This window comes from Cyprinus carpio, chromosome A11 (genome assembly GCF_018340385.1).
Source record: "Cyprinus carpio isolate SPL01 chromosome A11, ASM1834038v1, whole genome shotgun sequence".
NCBI classification, from domain to species: Eukaryota; Metazoa; Chordata; class Actinopteri; order Cypriniformes; family Cyprinidae; genus Cyprinus; species Cyprinus carpio.
Window position 1 is genome coordinate 23,274,518 of NC_056582.1, and position 15,506 is coordinate 23,290,023.

Below are 15,506 nucleotides of genomic sequence, written 5' to 3' on the forward strand. Positions count from 1 at the left end.
TTCAGAATCCGGGAGGAAGAAATATCACACCCGTACACTCCTCACCTACTAATACTATAAAACCATAAATACTAACAAACTAACATACTCACATACTGTTTTTCACATACTATATACAGTAGTAGGGAAGTATGTGTTTTCAGACACAGAGATACTGTTTCATTTTTTTCAAATATTCTGTGTCGTTTCCATTGTGAAACCAGATGTTAGACCAAAAGTTCATTAAATTATAATTGAAATAATTTCCGTGCCGTATTCCCCTTTAAATGCCCACGTCTTCGGAAGCGGATCTTTTAAAAATATAGGTTAAAAAAATTATTTTGCCATTTTAACCCCTCCTTGTGTTTTTATTCAGGTGAAAAGACCGCTTTTTAAAGTTTTTTTTTTTCTAATTGAAGAAATGATTTAACATTACATTAAACTTTATCAATTAAGTCCACATACACAAGAAAGAAGAACAATCTTAATCTGTAAGACAGCATTTAAATACATCTGAAAACAGAAACCAACTCGTTGCATCAGAATGCTGAAATACATGTGGCCATCAGATGAAATCAGGAAGTGTTATGTTACAGTATAAAAAGGAAGTCCACAGATTTACCTCTCATTCCAGCTGGCAGTGATGCTGAGCGCTCTGATCCTGCTGCTGAACCTCGGAGGAGCTGCGGCTCTCAAGATCTGCTCCTTCAACATAAAGTCCTTCGGAGAGAGCAAAATCTCCAAACCAGATGTGCTGGACATCATAGTGGAGGTGAGTTTTTATGTTTCATATTGCATGATATTTAATAATTAATGCAAAACTGAAAAAGGTTTGGATGCTATTTTGAATGTATATTTCATAATTCACTACTTTAAATTGTATGGTGTTTTATTCATGTTTGAATGCATAGAACTTTATATGGTTTTATGGAAAAACTTGCCTGCAATTTCACTTTCTAAACCACTGACTTACTCTTTAAAGGAAGACAATGTCATTACATAACAAACCAGATAATATTATGTTTCTAAGCATCATTGCATGTTATTATAACTCTAGTGAGGAGGAGGAGAGGAACAAGACGTTTTTGTCGTCACATTGTCCCGTTTGCTCAGATCTGCCAAGGTCTTAATTCTCCTTTCAACGTACCAAATGTTCAGATTCTGGTGACTGGACGTGGATACTTACATTGTGATGTGATTTTCAAGGCATAAACAAACAGTGATGAAATGAATGACTTCACATTGTCACACTGCAGAGCATCAGCCGCTGTGACCTCATGCTTGTCCTGGAGATCAAAGATGCAAAAGGAAGAGCGTTTGATCAGCTCATGACTCACCTGAACAGGTGCTCTGCTCAAATACAACAGACATTAGGACATTTCAGCAAATAGAGCAAAATGACAAACAAAATACTAAATCTTTGCAAAATGTCTCCACAGCAGGTCCAGGACACGTGCAAATGAATTTAACTCTGTCATTAGTGAGAGACTCGGGAGAAAGTCATACAAAGAGCAGTATGCCTTCATTTACAGGTATGTTTAATTTATCAACAAATATTAAATCATTATTATTGTTATATCAGCATGCAAAAACAGGTTCATATATGTTTCTTTAGATGCAAAATGAATGTGGATTGATGCTTTTTTAATATATATATATAATTAGCGTGAATGTTATCTAGAATTTCCAGTGGAAAAAGAAAGGTGGGGGGGGTGCTAGGTTTGATTGCCAATGAAAACACGAATTGTATGTTGGTTTACTGAGGGTGTAGCAGACAGCAGACATTTAATTCTTTGTCTAAAATTATTGCTAGGGACAATTTAGTAATTGCTAGATATTGGTAGGAACTTCCCTGCTGAGAGAAAAACAAAAAACAATAGAAACATCACAGAAATTCTAATGGTTTCCACTAAAAGTACCATTACAAACCATCTATCAACCATTAAGAAATAGTTTTCTGTGGTGTGTTTTGGGCCATATTCCATCAGGGTTTCGAGGTTTAAATACGCCACCAACAAAAAGCGACAAATGGCCAGTAAAGACCGGGCTATATGCATCTACCAAGAGTAAAAAGAAATCAGGTTATAATAATGATTCGTTTATGATCATAACAGGCAGAAGATGTTGTCTGTGAAATCCGTCTATCAGTATCCAGACGCTCAAACCGGAGATGAAGACGCATTTGCTCGAGAACCGTTCGTCGTGTGGTTTTCGTCTCCAAAAACAGGTGAGACATTTACAGAAGAGTGTGAAAGGTGAACCTCTTACCCCCCACAACAACAACGATGCGTTTCATCCCGTCTGTCTCACTACAGAAGTCAGGGATTTCGTCATCATCCCCATTCACACGGCTCCAGAAGCGGCTGTGAAAGAACTCGACGAACTCTTCGACGTTTATCAGAACGTTTCACAGCTGTGGCCCTCAGACGTAAGCGAAGCGTTTCTCTACCCTGATCCCCAAATCACAAAAATATGTTTCGATTAGAAGTAGAAACGTTACTTCTTAATGTTGTCTGAACATTCCAAACGTCCAGTTTTTAAAAATGTTTTAAATTGATTTTTCGCGGTTATCGAATGTTAAAGGAACATTCCATTTTAGCGTTTTGGAAACATTGTTGTTACTTTTAAATGTTCTCTGAACATTCTGAAACAAGTAGTAACATTAAAAAGAAACAGATAAACATTTCACTAAAACGTTCCGTGAATGATGTATGAATAATATTTTGTGCTATTAACATTATTAAAGACCAGATAACTCTGAACAAACGTTTCATTAATGTTACTGAAAGATTGTTTGCTCATAACTATGCCAAAACTTTCTGAGAACATTCCTTTTTAGCTGGGTTAATGTCTGCCATACTGGGTTTTATAATATTCACTGCCTCAACAATAAAATCAACAATCCATAAAATCTATTTCATATACTGTCTAATAGTACAGCAACATGTTAGTATTCTAAGCACACCTGCGGAATAAATTCCTTCTTGTTCATGGTCTTCTGCGCACCTGGTTTCACTCTCAAAGCGTCTCTGGTTTCCTCTGAGTTCCTGTTTCCTCACTCAGTTTTCTAATTTTGTCAGAACTTCATCATCATGGGGGATTTCAACGCCGCCTGCGGTTACATTCCAAAGAGACAGTGGGTGAACATCCGCCTGCACTCTGAAACTGAGTTTGTGTGGCTGACAGGTGACAAGCTGGACACGTCGGTGAAGACATCGACCACATGTGCTTATGACAGGTAGACAGATAACACTGCATTTGTTCTATACATCTGACTTGGCGACTATGATAATTTCACGAACTGACAACCTTGTTGGTTTTGGAACAACATTCTATTAGCCAGTCAGATTTTAGGGTCAGGTTACATTAACATTTATGCATTTAGCATGCACTTTTATCCAAACAGACTTGTATTGCATTCACATTTTCCCAGTTCATGCTATTGCTGGGAATCGAACCCATGACCTTGGAGTTTATAGCCTTAGTAAGAAGTGTGCTGGAAGTTGTGACGAGTTAATCGAGTTTTACTAGTGTATTATGATTTGCTGATGTATTTGGCACACTTCTTGAGGGTCTAAAGTGAAAGTGTATGACTTTCATCTGATGTTATGAAGGACAAACATCCCCTAACGTCTCAGATAACGTCATGTGATGACCAACACATTCCCATTTTCTTGTGCTGCAGGGTCGTCCTCCGTGGAGAGAAGATGATTGAGGCTGTGAATCCTGAATCTGTGGAGGTGTTCAACTTTAAAGAGGAATTTGGCCTCACTGAGCAGGAGGTAAATATATTCTAATGAGATTCTAATCTGTTCTGCTGTTTGGGTTCTGTAAGATTTTTGTAATGTATTTAAAACAAGTCTCTTCTGCTCACCAAGGCTGCATTTATATAATCAAAAATACAGTAAAATTGTAAAATATTTTTTCAATTTAAAAGAGCTGTTTTCTATTTGAATATATTTTAAAATGTAATTTATTTCTGTGATCAAATCTGAATTTTCATCATCATTACTGCAGTCTTCAGTGTCACATGATCTTCAGAAATCATTCTAATATACTGATTTGATGCTCAAGGAACATTTCTGATTATTATCAATGTTGAAAACAGTTGTGCTGATTAATATATTTGTGGAAACATCTGGCATTTAGTTTAAATAGAAATCATTTGTAACATTACAAATGTCTTTAAAGCCAGCTTTGATCAATTTAAATCATCCTTGCTGAATAAAAATATAAACTAATTTCCTTAATCATTTTACTGACCCCAAACTTTTGAACGATTGTGTGTTTATGTCAAAAGTAACAAAAAAAGAAATCTCTGAGCTCTGAAGAAAAAAGTTTAAACAAAATTGACAAATGACAAGATTAAGGGAGACAGGGTACTTATTAATATTAACTCATTTAGCAGACGCTTTTATCCAAAGTGACTTACAAATGAGGACAGCAGAAGCAATCAACTGTAGTATTAAAATAACTAAAACAGATCCAAAACTAAAAGCTAAAACTTTATAGGTTATATATATATATATAGGTTATATCTCAGTTACGCTTTTTTCTGCAGTAGTTGTGCGTAATCTCTATTGGCCAGAAATATTTAATATTTAGCCTTTTCATAAATCGCTCAAAGTTGTTAAGTGCAGATATGTTGTATAATATGTCATTATATGTCATAAACTTGATAAAATATTCATTATGAGTAAGCTGTGACAACTTGCCCGGGTCAGTAAAGGAGACACTAACAGCTGTGTGTCTGTTCTACAGGCTCTGGCAGTGAGTGATCATTTCCCGCTCTGCATCACAGTAAATCAAGCACAGAGGAAAGGATAACAACCTTCTCCATTTACACTTTACTGCTCGCCTGCTTCATTAGTCCTACAGATGAGAATGAGAAACAGCTTATAGGAAAATGAACGAATTCTAACTATCTTTGATGTAGAAATCGAGTGTTCAGTGCTTTATTTGTTGACTGTGTTTTTGTAGAGAAGAACAGAAATGTTTGATTGAATGATAATGACAAGCTTCCAGTGCTTGTTAATTATGAACCAGCGGTCTGTAGTGTTGGTTTACTGGTTGCTGTGAGACACTAGAGTTAGTTTGCAAGTATGTTTCCACTGTAACCCGTCTCCATTTCTCCATTAATTAACTCTGTGCACCACAACACCTGTATAAGTGCTTCATATTGACATTTGCATGTATGCTTATCTGATTTATTTCATTTTAATAAAAGATTTACTCGAGTAAAAGACACAGAGTATTAGATTTAAGGTGAATCCGTCTGTTCAAGTTCAATGGGGTGAGAAAACATTCACTGGTGTTTCATCTGAGTTGATCAGTCACTGTGGGAATATTAAAAAAGCCATTCCTGGCATAGAAAGTGTTTCTTACGATCCCAGATCTCCCATAGGCTGGTGTTTTACAGTCAATCTCATAGTCACCTGAAGAAACAAAGCCAGTTGAGTGCTTGACATAACATGCAACCATTTTTATAATAATCCTACTGATAATATTTGTTTTTATATAAACTACCATTCAAAAGTTTGGGGTCAGTAAGATTTATTTTTATGAAAGAAATTAATATTTAATAAATAAATACTTCATCTTCCAGGCCAGCCACGTGTAGGCCTCCTTCAGGATATATATATAAATCGTTTTGTCTGAACTAACCCTTTAAGCGGGTGTTGTAATCCTCAGATTTTTCCTGAAGGAGGCAGCAGAACATTATTCTGAACATGATCAGCCAGTGAGTGACAATGGAAGTTAATAATCCTAAATGACAAGCTAACTAACTCACATTGACTTCATCCCGCCTATACAAAGCAAAGGAAATCATGAATATTGAGCAAGACCTTTGGAACTACAAACATGCATGTTTATATGTTATCCAGGGTCGTTTCTACGGTAACAATGGAACATTTCTCAATCAAGGTGGCCAATGCACCTTCTGTTATTGGAATTCTAAACAGAACAGAGTTCCCCAGTTAAAGGAACAGTTCACTCAAAAAGACATTTGATCCTTTACACTCCCCCTCAGAGAATGTTGTAAAAGAAAATTCTGAAAGTTTCACTCTCAATAAATAATGAGGCTGTAGATTCTTTAATCTTGAATTCTTTATTCCAGTCAGTTTTAATAAGCAAAATGTACATCGAATCTATTCACGTGTTTCACAATAAGGCACCAACGGCTAAACACAAAATACAGTTAATGTCCCCTCTTGCCCTTAAAACACTTACAAAATACTTCACCACTGGAGTATCAAAACTAGCAGAATTAAGACAGAGAACGTGAAAGACCTGCATAAATCTATTACTGTGACTTTTGTGTATTAGCGTCTTCATAAAGCCAGAAAATCAGATCTTTTGGTCTTTAGGGCTTTATGTAAACTGTTCAATGAAACCCGTTGAGATGAATACACTCAATGAATGCACTTCGCTTGATTTGAAGTGATGCATGATGCTTTGATTTATGAGCGAGTGAACATCACAGTTCCGTTTATGCACTGAGAATCAAACAGACATGGATAGGTTATAATATGTGCATTAAAAGTGTCAGTTTTGTTAGAAAGAGACGAGCGATTAGAGTCAATATCAGTAGTAAAGAGACGTTTGGGCGTGAAACCCTGATCGGTTTGTTCATACACCGTCTTTTAACTTTTCAACACTCATCTTTAGACTTGCAATGCTGAACTAAATTGAGAAATAGAAGTAATGTACAATTCATGCATCATAACAACATGCCATTAACGTCACATTCCAGTCAAAAACCTGATCAAGTGCAAAGTTCAACAGAATGAAGAAGCTCTTCTAGTTGTTTTTGTACAGTGTCTTTCTCTCCGTCAGCAGTGTTTCTGATTAACCGCAGGGAATTATGGGACGGTGACTTGGAACGGGGAGCCTGGGATGTGTTCATCTCCCCATTTGACAGCCAGAATGTAGTTGCCCCTCTCCTTTAAGACGTAGCTGACATTGTACTGCATGTTTCCCATGTGTTTGACCAGGATCTCCTCGCAGGGAGTCAGAGGACCGTGAACGCCGACCAGGAGCATGTTCTTCCCTGAAATACAAGGATACAGCAGACAACAAATGGTGAAACACAATTATGCCCTGTATAAGATGCAGTTCTGCCAATACTGCCATGATAGAGTGTTAATCAATCAACCAACAAATCATTTATATGATCATATATCATTTGTTAATTGGGGTTTTAACATGAATGGAACTACATGATAATATACCTACGTTCTCAAAGAACATAGGCTTTATATATTTATATATTTATTTATTTATTTATTTATTTATTTATTTATTTATATTTATATAAAATGTATATAATCACTTCAGCTCCATTACTGAACACCATCATTACATGAAGACTTCACTCTGTTACTGGGTGGATCAAATTAAAATATCATGCTTTTTAATTGAGTTGACACAAATTAAGTTATGAAGTGAATAAATGTACATTTTTAGAAAAAAAAACATTTTCAGAAAAACCTGTTTTAAAACATGGTTTGTCCCTCATCTCATCAATCACTGAAATAAATGTTTTATATAAATGTATATAAAATAAAAAAAATTAAAAAACATTGTATTCTTCTTCTTATTATTATTAATAATGTATTATATAGTGAAATTTACTAAAATGACTCCTCATTTATCCATTTTCCAAACTATGTATCCTCTGTAGGGTATTTATTTTAGAGGATGTAATATATAATTAATGAACCTCATCAGCTTTTTGTTGAATGCATATGCATTTGTTTCTAGTGATAAACTTTCATCATTTAATTAACTTTTTGAGTTCATCTCGCTCATGCTCAGGTTGTTCTGAATAACCCGAGATCTCACCTGCTTTACTGCAGTCCACAGAGAAAGACGCTTTCTGGCCCACGAAGGCCTTGCTGAGCCCCGGACCTCGACTGAGAACCTTACTGGCGTCAGACGCGGCTCTGGGAGAGGCGCTGTAGGAGTTGACGCTGCTCGCCCGGCTCACCGGATCCACCATCAGAGTGGACATCTCACTGGCGTTCGTCACGTTCACCAGCCGCGGCCCTGAACACCAGACAAGCCCATCTCAGTCCATCATCACCCAACAACATCACTTCAGTTCAGATCAGTCCGCTTCTGCTCACCTGTGACTTTGGCCTTAAATGGGCTTCCGGTGATGTGGTTGGGGCCGCCATATTTGATAGTGATGACGTAGTTTCCAGGGGCCATTGGTGTGTAGTGCACTTTAAAGCCTTCGGGACACTCCTGACACTCCATCTTGACCTTGGACGGGCCCTCGATGGTGACGCCCAGAGATCCCGGCCCCGCTTTGGTGTTATTGATGATAAACTCTGCCTGGTTACCTGTCAGACGAGACGTGAGAGTCAGCATGACGTGAGTGTGAGAATGTAGGATGGTGTATTTTGCATGTTTTATGACAACTACAATATTCTCACCCCCTTTCCCCTCACACACAACAGTTTTCACATCCTCGAGAAAATAACACTCTTTAGAATAACATAATACTACTACCATCCTTTTCTACTTAGTATGTAGTGTGTGCAGTAGGCTTTATGCATGCAAACTAAAACTACTGCATTTGCCAAATTGCATAGTGAAAAACATACATCCAAAGTGATACCATAAAAACAGAAATTTATTTTCCAGCAAAAAATAAATAAATAAATGACTGAAAGTTCGATTTTGTATTAAGTTGACATTTTAAGACAAAACTGGATTTAAATGCAAAAATTATAACTGAAGGCATTTGCTGAGTTAAACAAGAAACCATGTGATTAAATTTATAAATATAAATGCATTATTAATTGATATTATTAAATTATATATAAACAGTATTTTAATTATAATATAACATAATAAATGGTCAAATTTATTAAAATTAATGTATTATTAATTTAGATTATTAAATGATATATAAATATATAGTTATTTATAGTTATTAATAATTTAATATAACATGAGATCAAATTTATAAATATAAATGTATTAATTTATATTATTTAATGATACTTAAATATTAATTTATTTGGTTATTTAATAATATAATATATGAATTAAATATGAGGTCAGATTTATAAATATAAAGATGCTTTTAATTTATATAATTTAATTGCATTTAAATGTATATAAACTGATTTATTTAGTTAATTTGAATAATATTAATATGATATAATGAATTATACATGCAACATAATGAGGTCATGTGACAGTCTACAGTATTTTGCTTCTAATGTAGAAATGGGAAATAATATATACAGTATCATGCAAAATGGATTAATGTGTGTGTATTTTATTGTGAACACAGTCTGTAAACGATAAACAGCGATCAGTCGTCTGTTCTGTTTACACTGACACTATCAGACACTTTCCATCATAAAACCTCATTTATTCTTGCCTCCAAGTCAACATGTGGCTTTTTGCTTTAGTTTTATGCAGCTGAAATAGATTTCAAGGTACCATATTAATGCTGTGAGTTAAATGTCTCCATGAGCTCTACACTTTTACTTCAACTACACAAGTTACAATGAAGACGTACTGTACATTTGTTCTGGATGTGATCCATGAGAAAGAGCTTAGGTAATCCAAGATCCTTCTGTTTAAATCATTTTGCTGAAACAATAAGTGCGTTCAGTGTGAGCGAGAGCGCGTAACGGCCTGACTTCCTCTCCACATGCCAAGTCAAAGGAAACATAGAGAGATCAATATTCATAGTGTGGAAAACACAGGTTGAGGGCGCACGGGAAAACTGCACGTAGGCTTTTATTTTTGCATAATTGTTTTTAGCCCCGTGCCAGTGAGTAATGTGTGTCCAGTGAATGTCAAAAGCTCACCTGTGGTTCCTCTTTCCAGCCCGGGTCCGTAAGCAGTGACCAGGCCCGCATCGCCGCTCTGTCCCGGCTCTCCCACACGAACCTGGAACGGACTGCCCGGGATGTGCGTCCCGTTGAACTTCACGTCAATGACGTGGATGCCGTTTTCTCGTGGGATGAAACGGATGGCGTACTTGTCTGGAAAACAAAGTGCAAATTAACCAGAGAGCCAAAAGATGAACATGAGCGGAACTAATTACACAAATGATTATAATATATATATATATGACAAATTACGTCAATCAGGGATGCTTCAAGAGGGGAAAAAAGGTCTGCAGCACACATATATATTATGCACATTTTCCACATTTAAGTGAACTGTATGCATCTCATATTTAATTTTTTCAATATCGAAGTTTATATATTTAATATATATTTAATATATTTAATATATGTTCAATATTTAAGTTTATATATTCAATATTTTCTATATTTAGGTTTTCTGTGTTAAGGTTTATATGTTTATTATTTGCAATACTGAACTTTATATATTTAAGTTTATATATTCAATATTTTTAATACTGAAGTTTATGTATTTACCATTTTCTATATTTCAGTTCATATAGTTAATGTTTAATGTATTTAATATTAAAGTTTATACATTGAATATTTAAGTTTGTAAATACTGAAGTTTGTAATTTTAATTAAAATTTATATTTAATCTTATATGACATTTTCTCCATTTAAGTTTATATATTTTGTAGTTATAATATTGAACTTAAATATTTTAGTTTATATGTAATATTCAAATCGATATTGAAATTAATATCGTTTAATATTTTCAATATTTAATATTTACATTTATTTATTTAATAGGGACAATGCATGTTAATAAACATTAGTATGAAATACAAAATACAAGCCAGATTATGACAACATTGGTAATTTTTTTATATATATATTTTTTATTTAATATTTTTACATTTATACATTTAATACTTACGTTTATATATTAAACATTTTGTACATATTTAATATTTTCTGTATTTAACTATTCAATTTTTTTTATAACATTTTTATTACAGAAGTTAATTTTTAGGTTTTCATTTAATATATTTAAGTTTATATATTTATAATTTACATTTTTGTGCTAATTGGCACACAGTCAACTACGAGATGTTGGGTGACGAGACGCTTGTAGTAAATATAAATGGGTTGTGAATCTGATTGTACTCTGAATTAATGATAAAACATCTCTTTTAACCAGTAAGAATAAAGTCCTTTACTGGGCTGTGAATGTGGTTTTGTGATAAAACATCTCTTTTAACCAGTAAGAATAAAGTCCTTTCACTTTTAGTTATGACAGAAAAATGATTTAATGCATTGTAGCAGATAACCTCATCATCATCATCATCATCATCTGACCTTGCTCTAGTTCAGACACCACACACTCCTCCAGGGCTCCGGACGGACTGTGAACTTTAGCATCCATGTGGCCTTTTGCTCCGTTCAGACGCACCGCAAATGATGCCGGCTGATTCACCTTCAGACCCGACTCCTACATTAGTGAACCAACAGCTTAGAACATCTCACACACACACACACACACACACACACACACACACACACACACACAAGTGCATTCTGGGAAGGACTGTTGATGCTCATACACCACCATCCACAAGTTTGGGGTCAGTAAAAAGTATTTTCTCCTCACTAAAGCTGCATTTAGTTGATCAGAAAAATCAGTAAGAATTGTGAAATATTATTCAAGTTTCTGTGAAGCTGAATTACTCCAGTCTTCAGTGTCACATGATCTTCAGAAATCATTCTAATATGCTGATTTGCTGCTCAAGAAACATTTCTGATTATTATCAATGTTGAAAACAGTTGTGCTGCTTCATATTTTTGTGAAAACTGATACATTGTTTTCAGGACGCTCAAAAGAACAGCTTTTATTTGAAACAGAAAACTTATGCAGCATTAGAAATGTCTTTACCATCACTTCTGATCAATTTAATGCGTCCTTGCTGAATAAAAGTATTAATTTCTTAAAAAAAAAAAATATCTTAGTGACCCCAAACAGTATCTTTTCAATACAATATGTATATTTTTAATTACAAATTAATTCAAATTGAATATGAATTATATCATTATATGGTTTTAAATGTTTAAAAAGTGCATCAAACGACATATTCATAAAACAATAATAAATAAAATACTTATTTTTCAATAAAATTATTAAAAATCTAAATACAGTATGTGTGTCCCTGGATCACAAAACCAGTCTGAAGTCTCTGGGGTATATTTGTAGCAACAGACAAAAAAACGTTGTATGGGTCAAAATTATAGATTTTTCTTTTATGCCAAAAATCATTAGGATATTAAGTAAAGATCATGTTCCATGAAGATATTTTTGTAAATGTCCTACCGTAAATATATCAAAACTTAATTGTTGATTAGTAATCTCATTGCTAAGAACTTCATTTGTACAACTTTAAAGATGATTTTCTCAATATTTTGATTTTTTTGCACCCTCAGATTCCAGATTTTCAAATAGTTGTATCTTGGCCAAATATTATCCAATCATAACAAACCATACATCAATGGAAAGCTGATTTATTCAGCTTTCATATGTTGTAGAAATCTTAATTTCGAAAACAGTCCCTTATGACTGATTTTGTGGTCCAGGGTCACAAATATAGAATAATTCCACATTCAGATGTTGATCCTCTCACCTGAGCTCACCTAAGATCAGCTAAAGCTGAGAGAGAGACGCCAACATTTGACAAGAGAGAACATGAGAACTACAGGGTTTGCTAAACTACAGAGAATGATGGGAAAGGGTTGGATGGAGGTTTCTAGCGGCCGGCGTTGTCTTCCTCTCTCTGCTTTAACTGATCCTACTGTGAGCTTTAACAGAGCGGGTTCTGTTAAAAGCCTTTAAATGAAACACAAGAGAAACACCGGAACAGCCACACAAAGACGACTGATGTCCACCAGCTATTCAAAGACACCATCACGAGAGAAATCTGCTCCAAAGCTGATTATATATTCATTAATCAGTGTAAATTATCTGTTCTGAACACTGATAATAATCAGAAATGTTTCACTGAAGACTGGAGTAATGATGCTGAAAATTCAGCTTTGATCACAGAAATAAATTACATTTTACAATATACTGACATAGAAAACAGATATTTTAAATTGTAATAATATTTCAAAATTTTACTGTTTATACTATATTTTTAAATCAAATAAATGCAGCCTTGGTGATGTTTTATTTAGTTGAAAAAAGCTGGAAAAATGTATAATGTTTAAGGGAAAGTATTTGTGTCGTTACATACAAACTTCCATATTAATATATTTAAATATATTAATTCCAACTCTTTCCCACTCTTGACTACTCAAAGGACCTATGAACATGCGTCTGTGGACATGCGTCTGTGTCGATGTTTCCTCATGTCTCACCTGAAGACTGGTAACAGTGAGTCGACGAGCGTCGTCCACAGGAGCGTAAACAGGCACCAGGTAAGGGCTGCTCATCGTTGAACATCATAGAAACTTATAAACAACCCGCAAACACATTCAAAAATAAATAAGATCGAATAAACACCTTTCCAAAAACAGCACACCAAACGAAGCACACTACTGTAAACTCGTGTGTGTGTTTATACCAGGTTCTTGAGCTACATAGGAGACGCCGCAGGAGCCGTCCTTCCTTTCCTCGAAGGAGATTTCTGCACGACTGGGACCTTCAAGAGCGATGGACAGACCTCCAGCGCCAGCCTCGCGCGTCCACACATTAAACTCCGCTACATGAGCACAAGAATGAGATGAATGTGTTTAAAGGAGTTCTATACAGTTCAATGACACAAAGATGGTCAAAATTCATTGTATTTGCATAAGCCTTAAAAATGAAGCCTTTGAGAATGTTTCCAAACATTTTTTTCTTCTTGTTTTTACTAAAATTAAATTAAAATATTAAAACAAATACTACCATAAAAACACAACTTTATAACATTTCTATAACATGTAATAACTTAAGAAGAAAAAAAAAAATTATTCAGGTAAGCAAATAATTAAACATTTCTTCATGCCTAGATGACATTTGACGATTTCCACCATATTTACGATTGAAATTAAAAATAAATGTATTAAAATCAATGTACAGTAAAATTCAATTACAGGAACATAATGCAGGCATACTAACATAATACAGAAAATTGTACAATAATTTAATTAACATATCACCATTTTGGTGAGTAAATAACTGAAGATTTCTTTATGGAAATGATGGTTTATAATATGCTGTAATTAGCATAAAAAGCTTCTTTTTTTTCCAAGATGACTTTAAAAACATTATAATTATTATAATAATAATAAAAAAAAGAATAAAAAATAAAAATATTAAAATAAATGGAAGAGATTTTCCACTTTTAACTAAAACGAAAAATAAATAAAAAATTTAAAATGAAAAAAAAAAGATTTTCTGCATTTTAAATTAAAATTACTGTACATTAAAATATTTAAACAAATGTAAAATTAAATTAAAATTAATTAAAGGCAGTACAATGAGTACTACCAAATGTATAAAATTTAATAATCTTTTTATAATGTATAAAATCTAATTAGCATTTTATAATGACTTATAAACATCTCTTTTGTGTTCAGTGGAGGAAACCAAGTCATGTAGATGAGTAAATAATTCAACATTTCTTTACAAAAAATAAAGAACATGTAATGAGCAATACAGTTTTTTTTTTCAAGATGACATTTAAAGATATTTTCCACTTTTTCAACTACAATGAAAATTGAATTATTTTATAATAAGTTTTTTTTTGCATTCTTATGCTAAAATTACTGTACATTAAAACATTAATTCATTTTACATTTATGTAATGTATGTAAAGGCAGAAATACTGCCTAAATAAACTGTTACACCATATTTTCCAACTTTTCCCACCTTTTTTTTTCTTCAACTAGAATTTAAAATAAAATAAAATAAAATAAAATAAAATAAAATAATTGCAGGAAGTACAACAACAACAACAACAACAACAACCAAAAAAAACCCACCATAACATTTAATCAGTGTTCATACCTGGCACCCCCGTCTCAGCCTTCTCCAGACCCGGACCCCCCGCTCGCACCTTACGGGCTCCTCCTTCTCCCAGCGGCCCGACGGTGAACTGGAAGGGGCTTCCCGGCACGTGCTGCCCGCGGTACTTCACGCTCACCGTGTGAACGCCCATCTCGTGAGGCACGAAGCGCACGCAGTAGGTGTGATTTCCCACCATCACCATCTCAGCTGCTTCTGTGGCTCCTGACGGGCTGGTGACCTGCGCCGAGACGTCCTGGAGGTCGATTCCTGGGGAGAACACAGAGCAAAAGGACTGACGTCTGCGCTCTCTCAAGATTTTGCAAGCATCATTCAGAGATGAAACTTACTGTGCTTGGCTTTTATTAAAAGCACAGTCATTATTGACTCACCTTCATGTTGCTCTGAACCTGTATGACTGACTTTCTACCATGCAACACAAAAAGACTGAAAGCAGCTTGAACATTTCTCTAAGCATCTCTTTTTGCATTCAACGGAAGAAGAGCTAATTTAGTATCATTGATATACTATTATAATTTTTTAGTTAATATTTTTTTTTATTTTTTTTATATTTTTTTCTGTTTTCACTTTATTTTTAGTTGAAGTTTTAG

The 15,506-nt window shown here is 34.3% G+C and overlaps 2 protein-coding genes across 2 annotated transcripts in view; one reads left to right on the forward strand and one right to left on the reverse strand.

The window, feature by feature from the left end:
- The first annotated feature begins 607 nt into the window (after positions 1-607).
- Positions 608-5,216, forward strand: LOC109095392 (deoxyribonuclease gamma-like). Its single transcript, XM_019109102.2, has 8 exons — positions 608-751; positions 1,236-1,324; positions 1,419-1,511; positions 2,094-2,206; positions 2,295-2,407; positions 3,060-3,217; positions 3,665-3,761; positions 4,741-5,216. The coding sequence occupies exons 1-8, from the start codon at positions 623-625 to the stop codon at positions 4,804-4,806; spliced, it is 858 nt and encodes a 285-aa protein (XP_018964647.2). The 5' UTR covers positions 608-622; the 3' UTR covers positions 4,807-5,216.
- Positions 5,217-6,069: 853 nt separating this feature from the next.
- The window catches only part of LOC109094925 (filamin-B-like), an 87,877-nt gene continuing 78,440 nt past the window's right edge, over positions 6,070-15,506 (reverse strand). The window contains 8 exon segments of the mRNA XM_042766876.1: positions 6,070-7,030; positions 7,825-8,028; positions 8,109-8,327; positions 9,816-9,992; positions 11,220-11,352; positions 13,266-13,335; positions 13,411-13,609; positions 14,899-15,165. Of these exon segments, the coding sequence (XP_042622810.1) occupies positions 6,843-7,030; positions 7,825-8,028; positions 8,109-8,327; positions 9,816-9,992; positions 11,220-11,352; positions 13,266-13,335; positions 13,411-13,609; positions 14,899-15,165 (1,457 nt within the window). The 3' untranslated portion in view covers positions 6,070-6,842.

Excerpts from the sequence above, each read along its gene's own strand:
- LOC109095392 (XM_019109102.2), top strand. The coding sequence starts at position 623 with ATGCTGAGCGCTCTGATCCTGCTGCTGAACCTCGGAGGAGCTGCGGCT. Across the intron at positions 1,325-1,418 it reads CTCATGACTCACCTGAACAG|CAGGTCCAGGACACGTGCAA; the intron begins GTGCTCTGCTCA and ends ATGTCTCCACAG. Across the intron at positions 1,512-2,093 it reads CAGTATGCCTTCATTTACAG|GCAGAAGATGTTGTCTGTGA; the intron begins GTATGTTTAATT and ends TGATCATAACAG.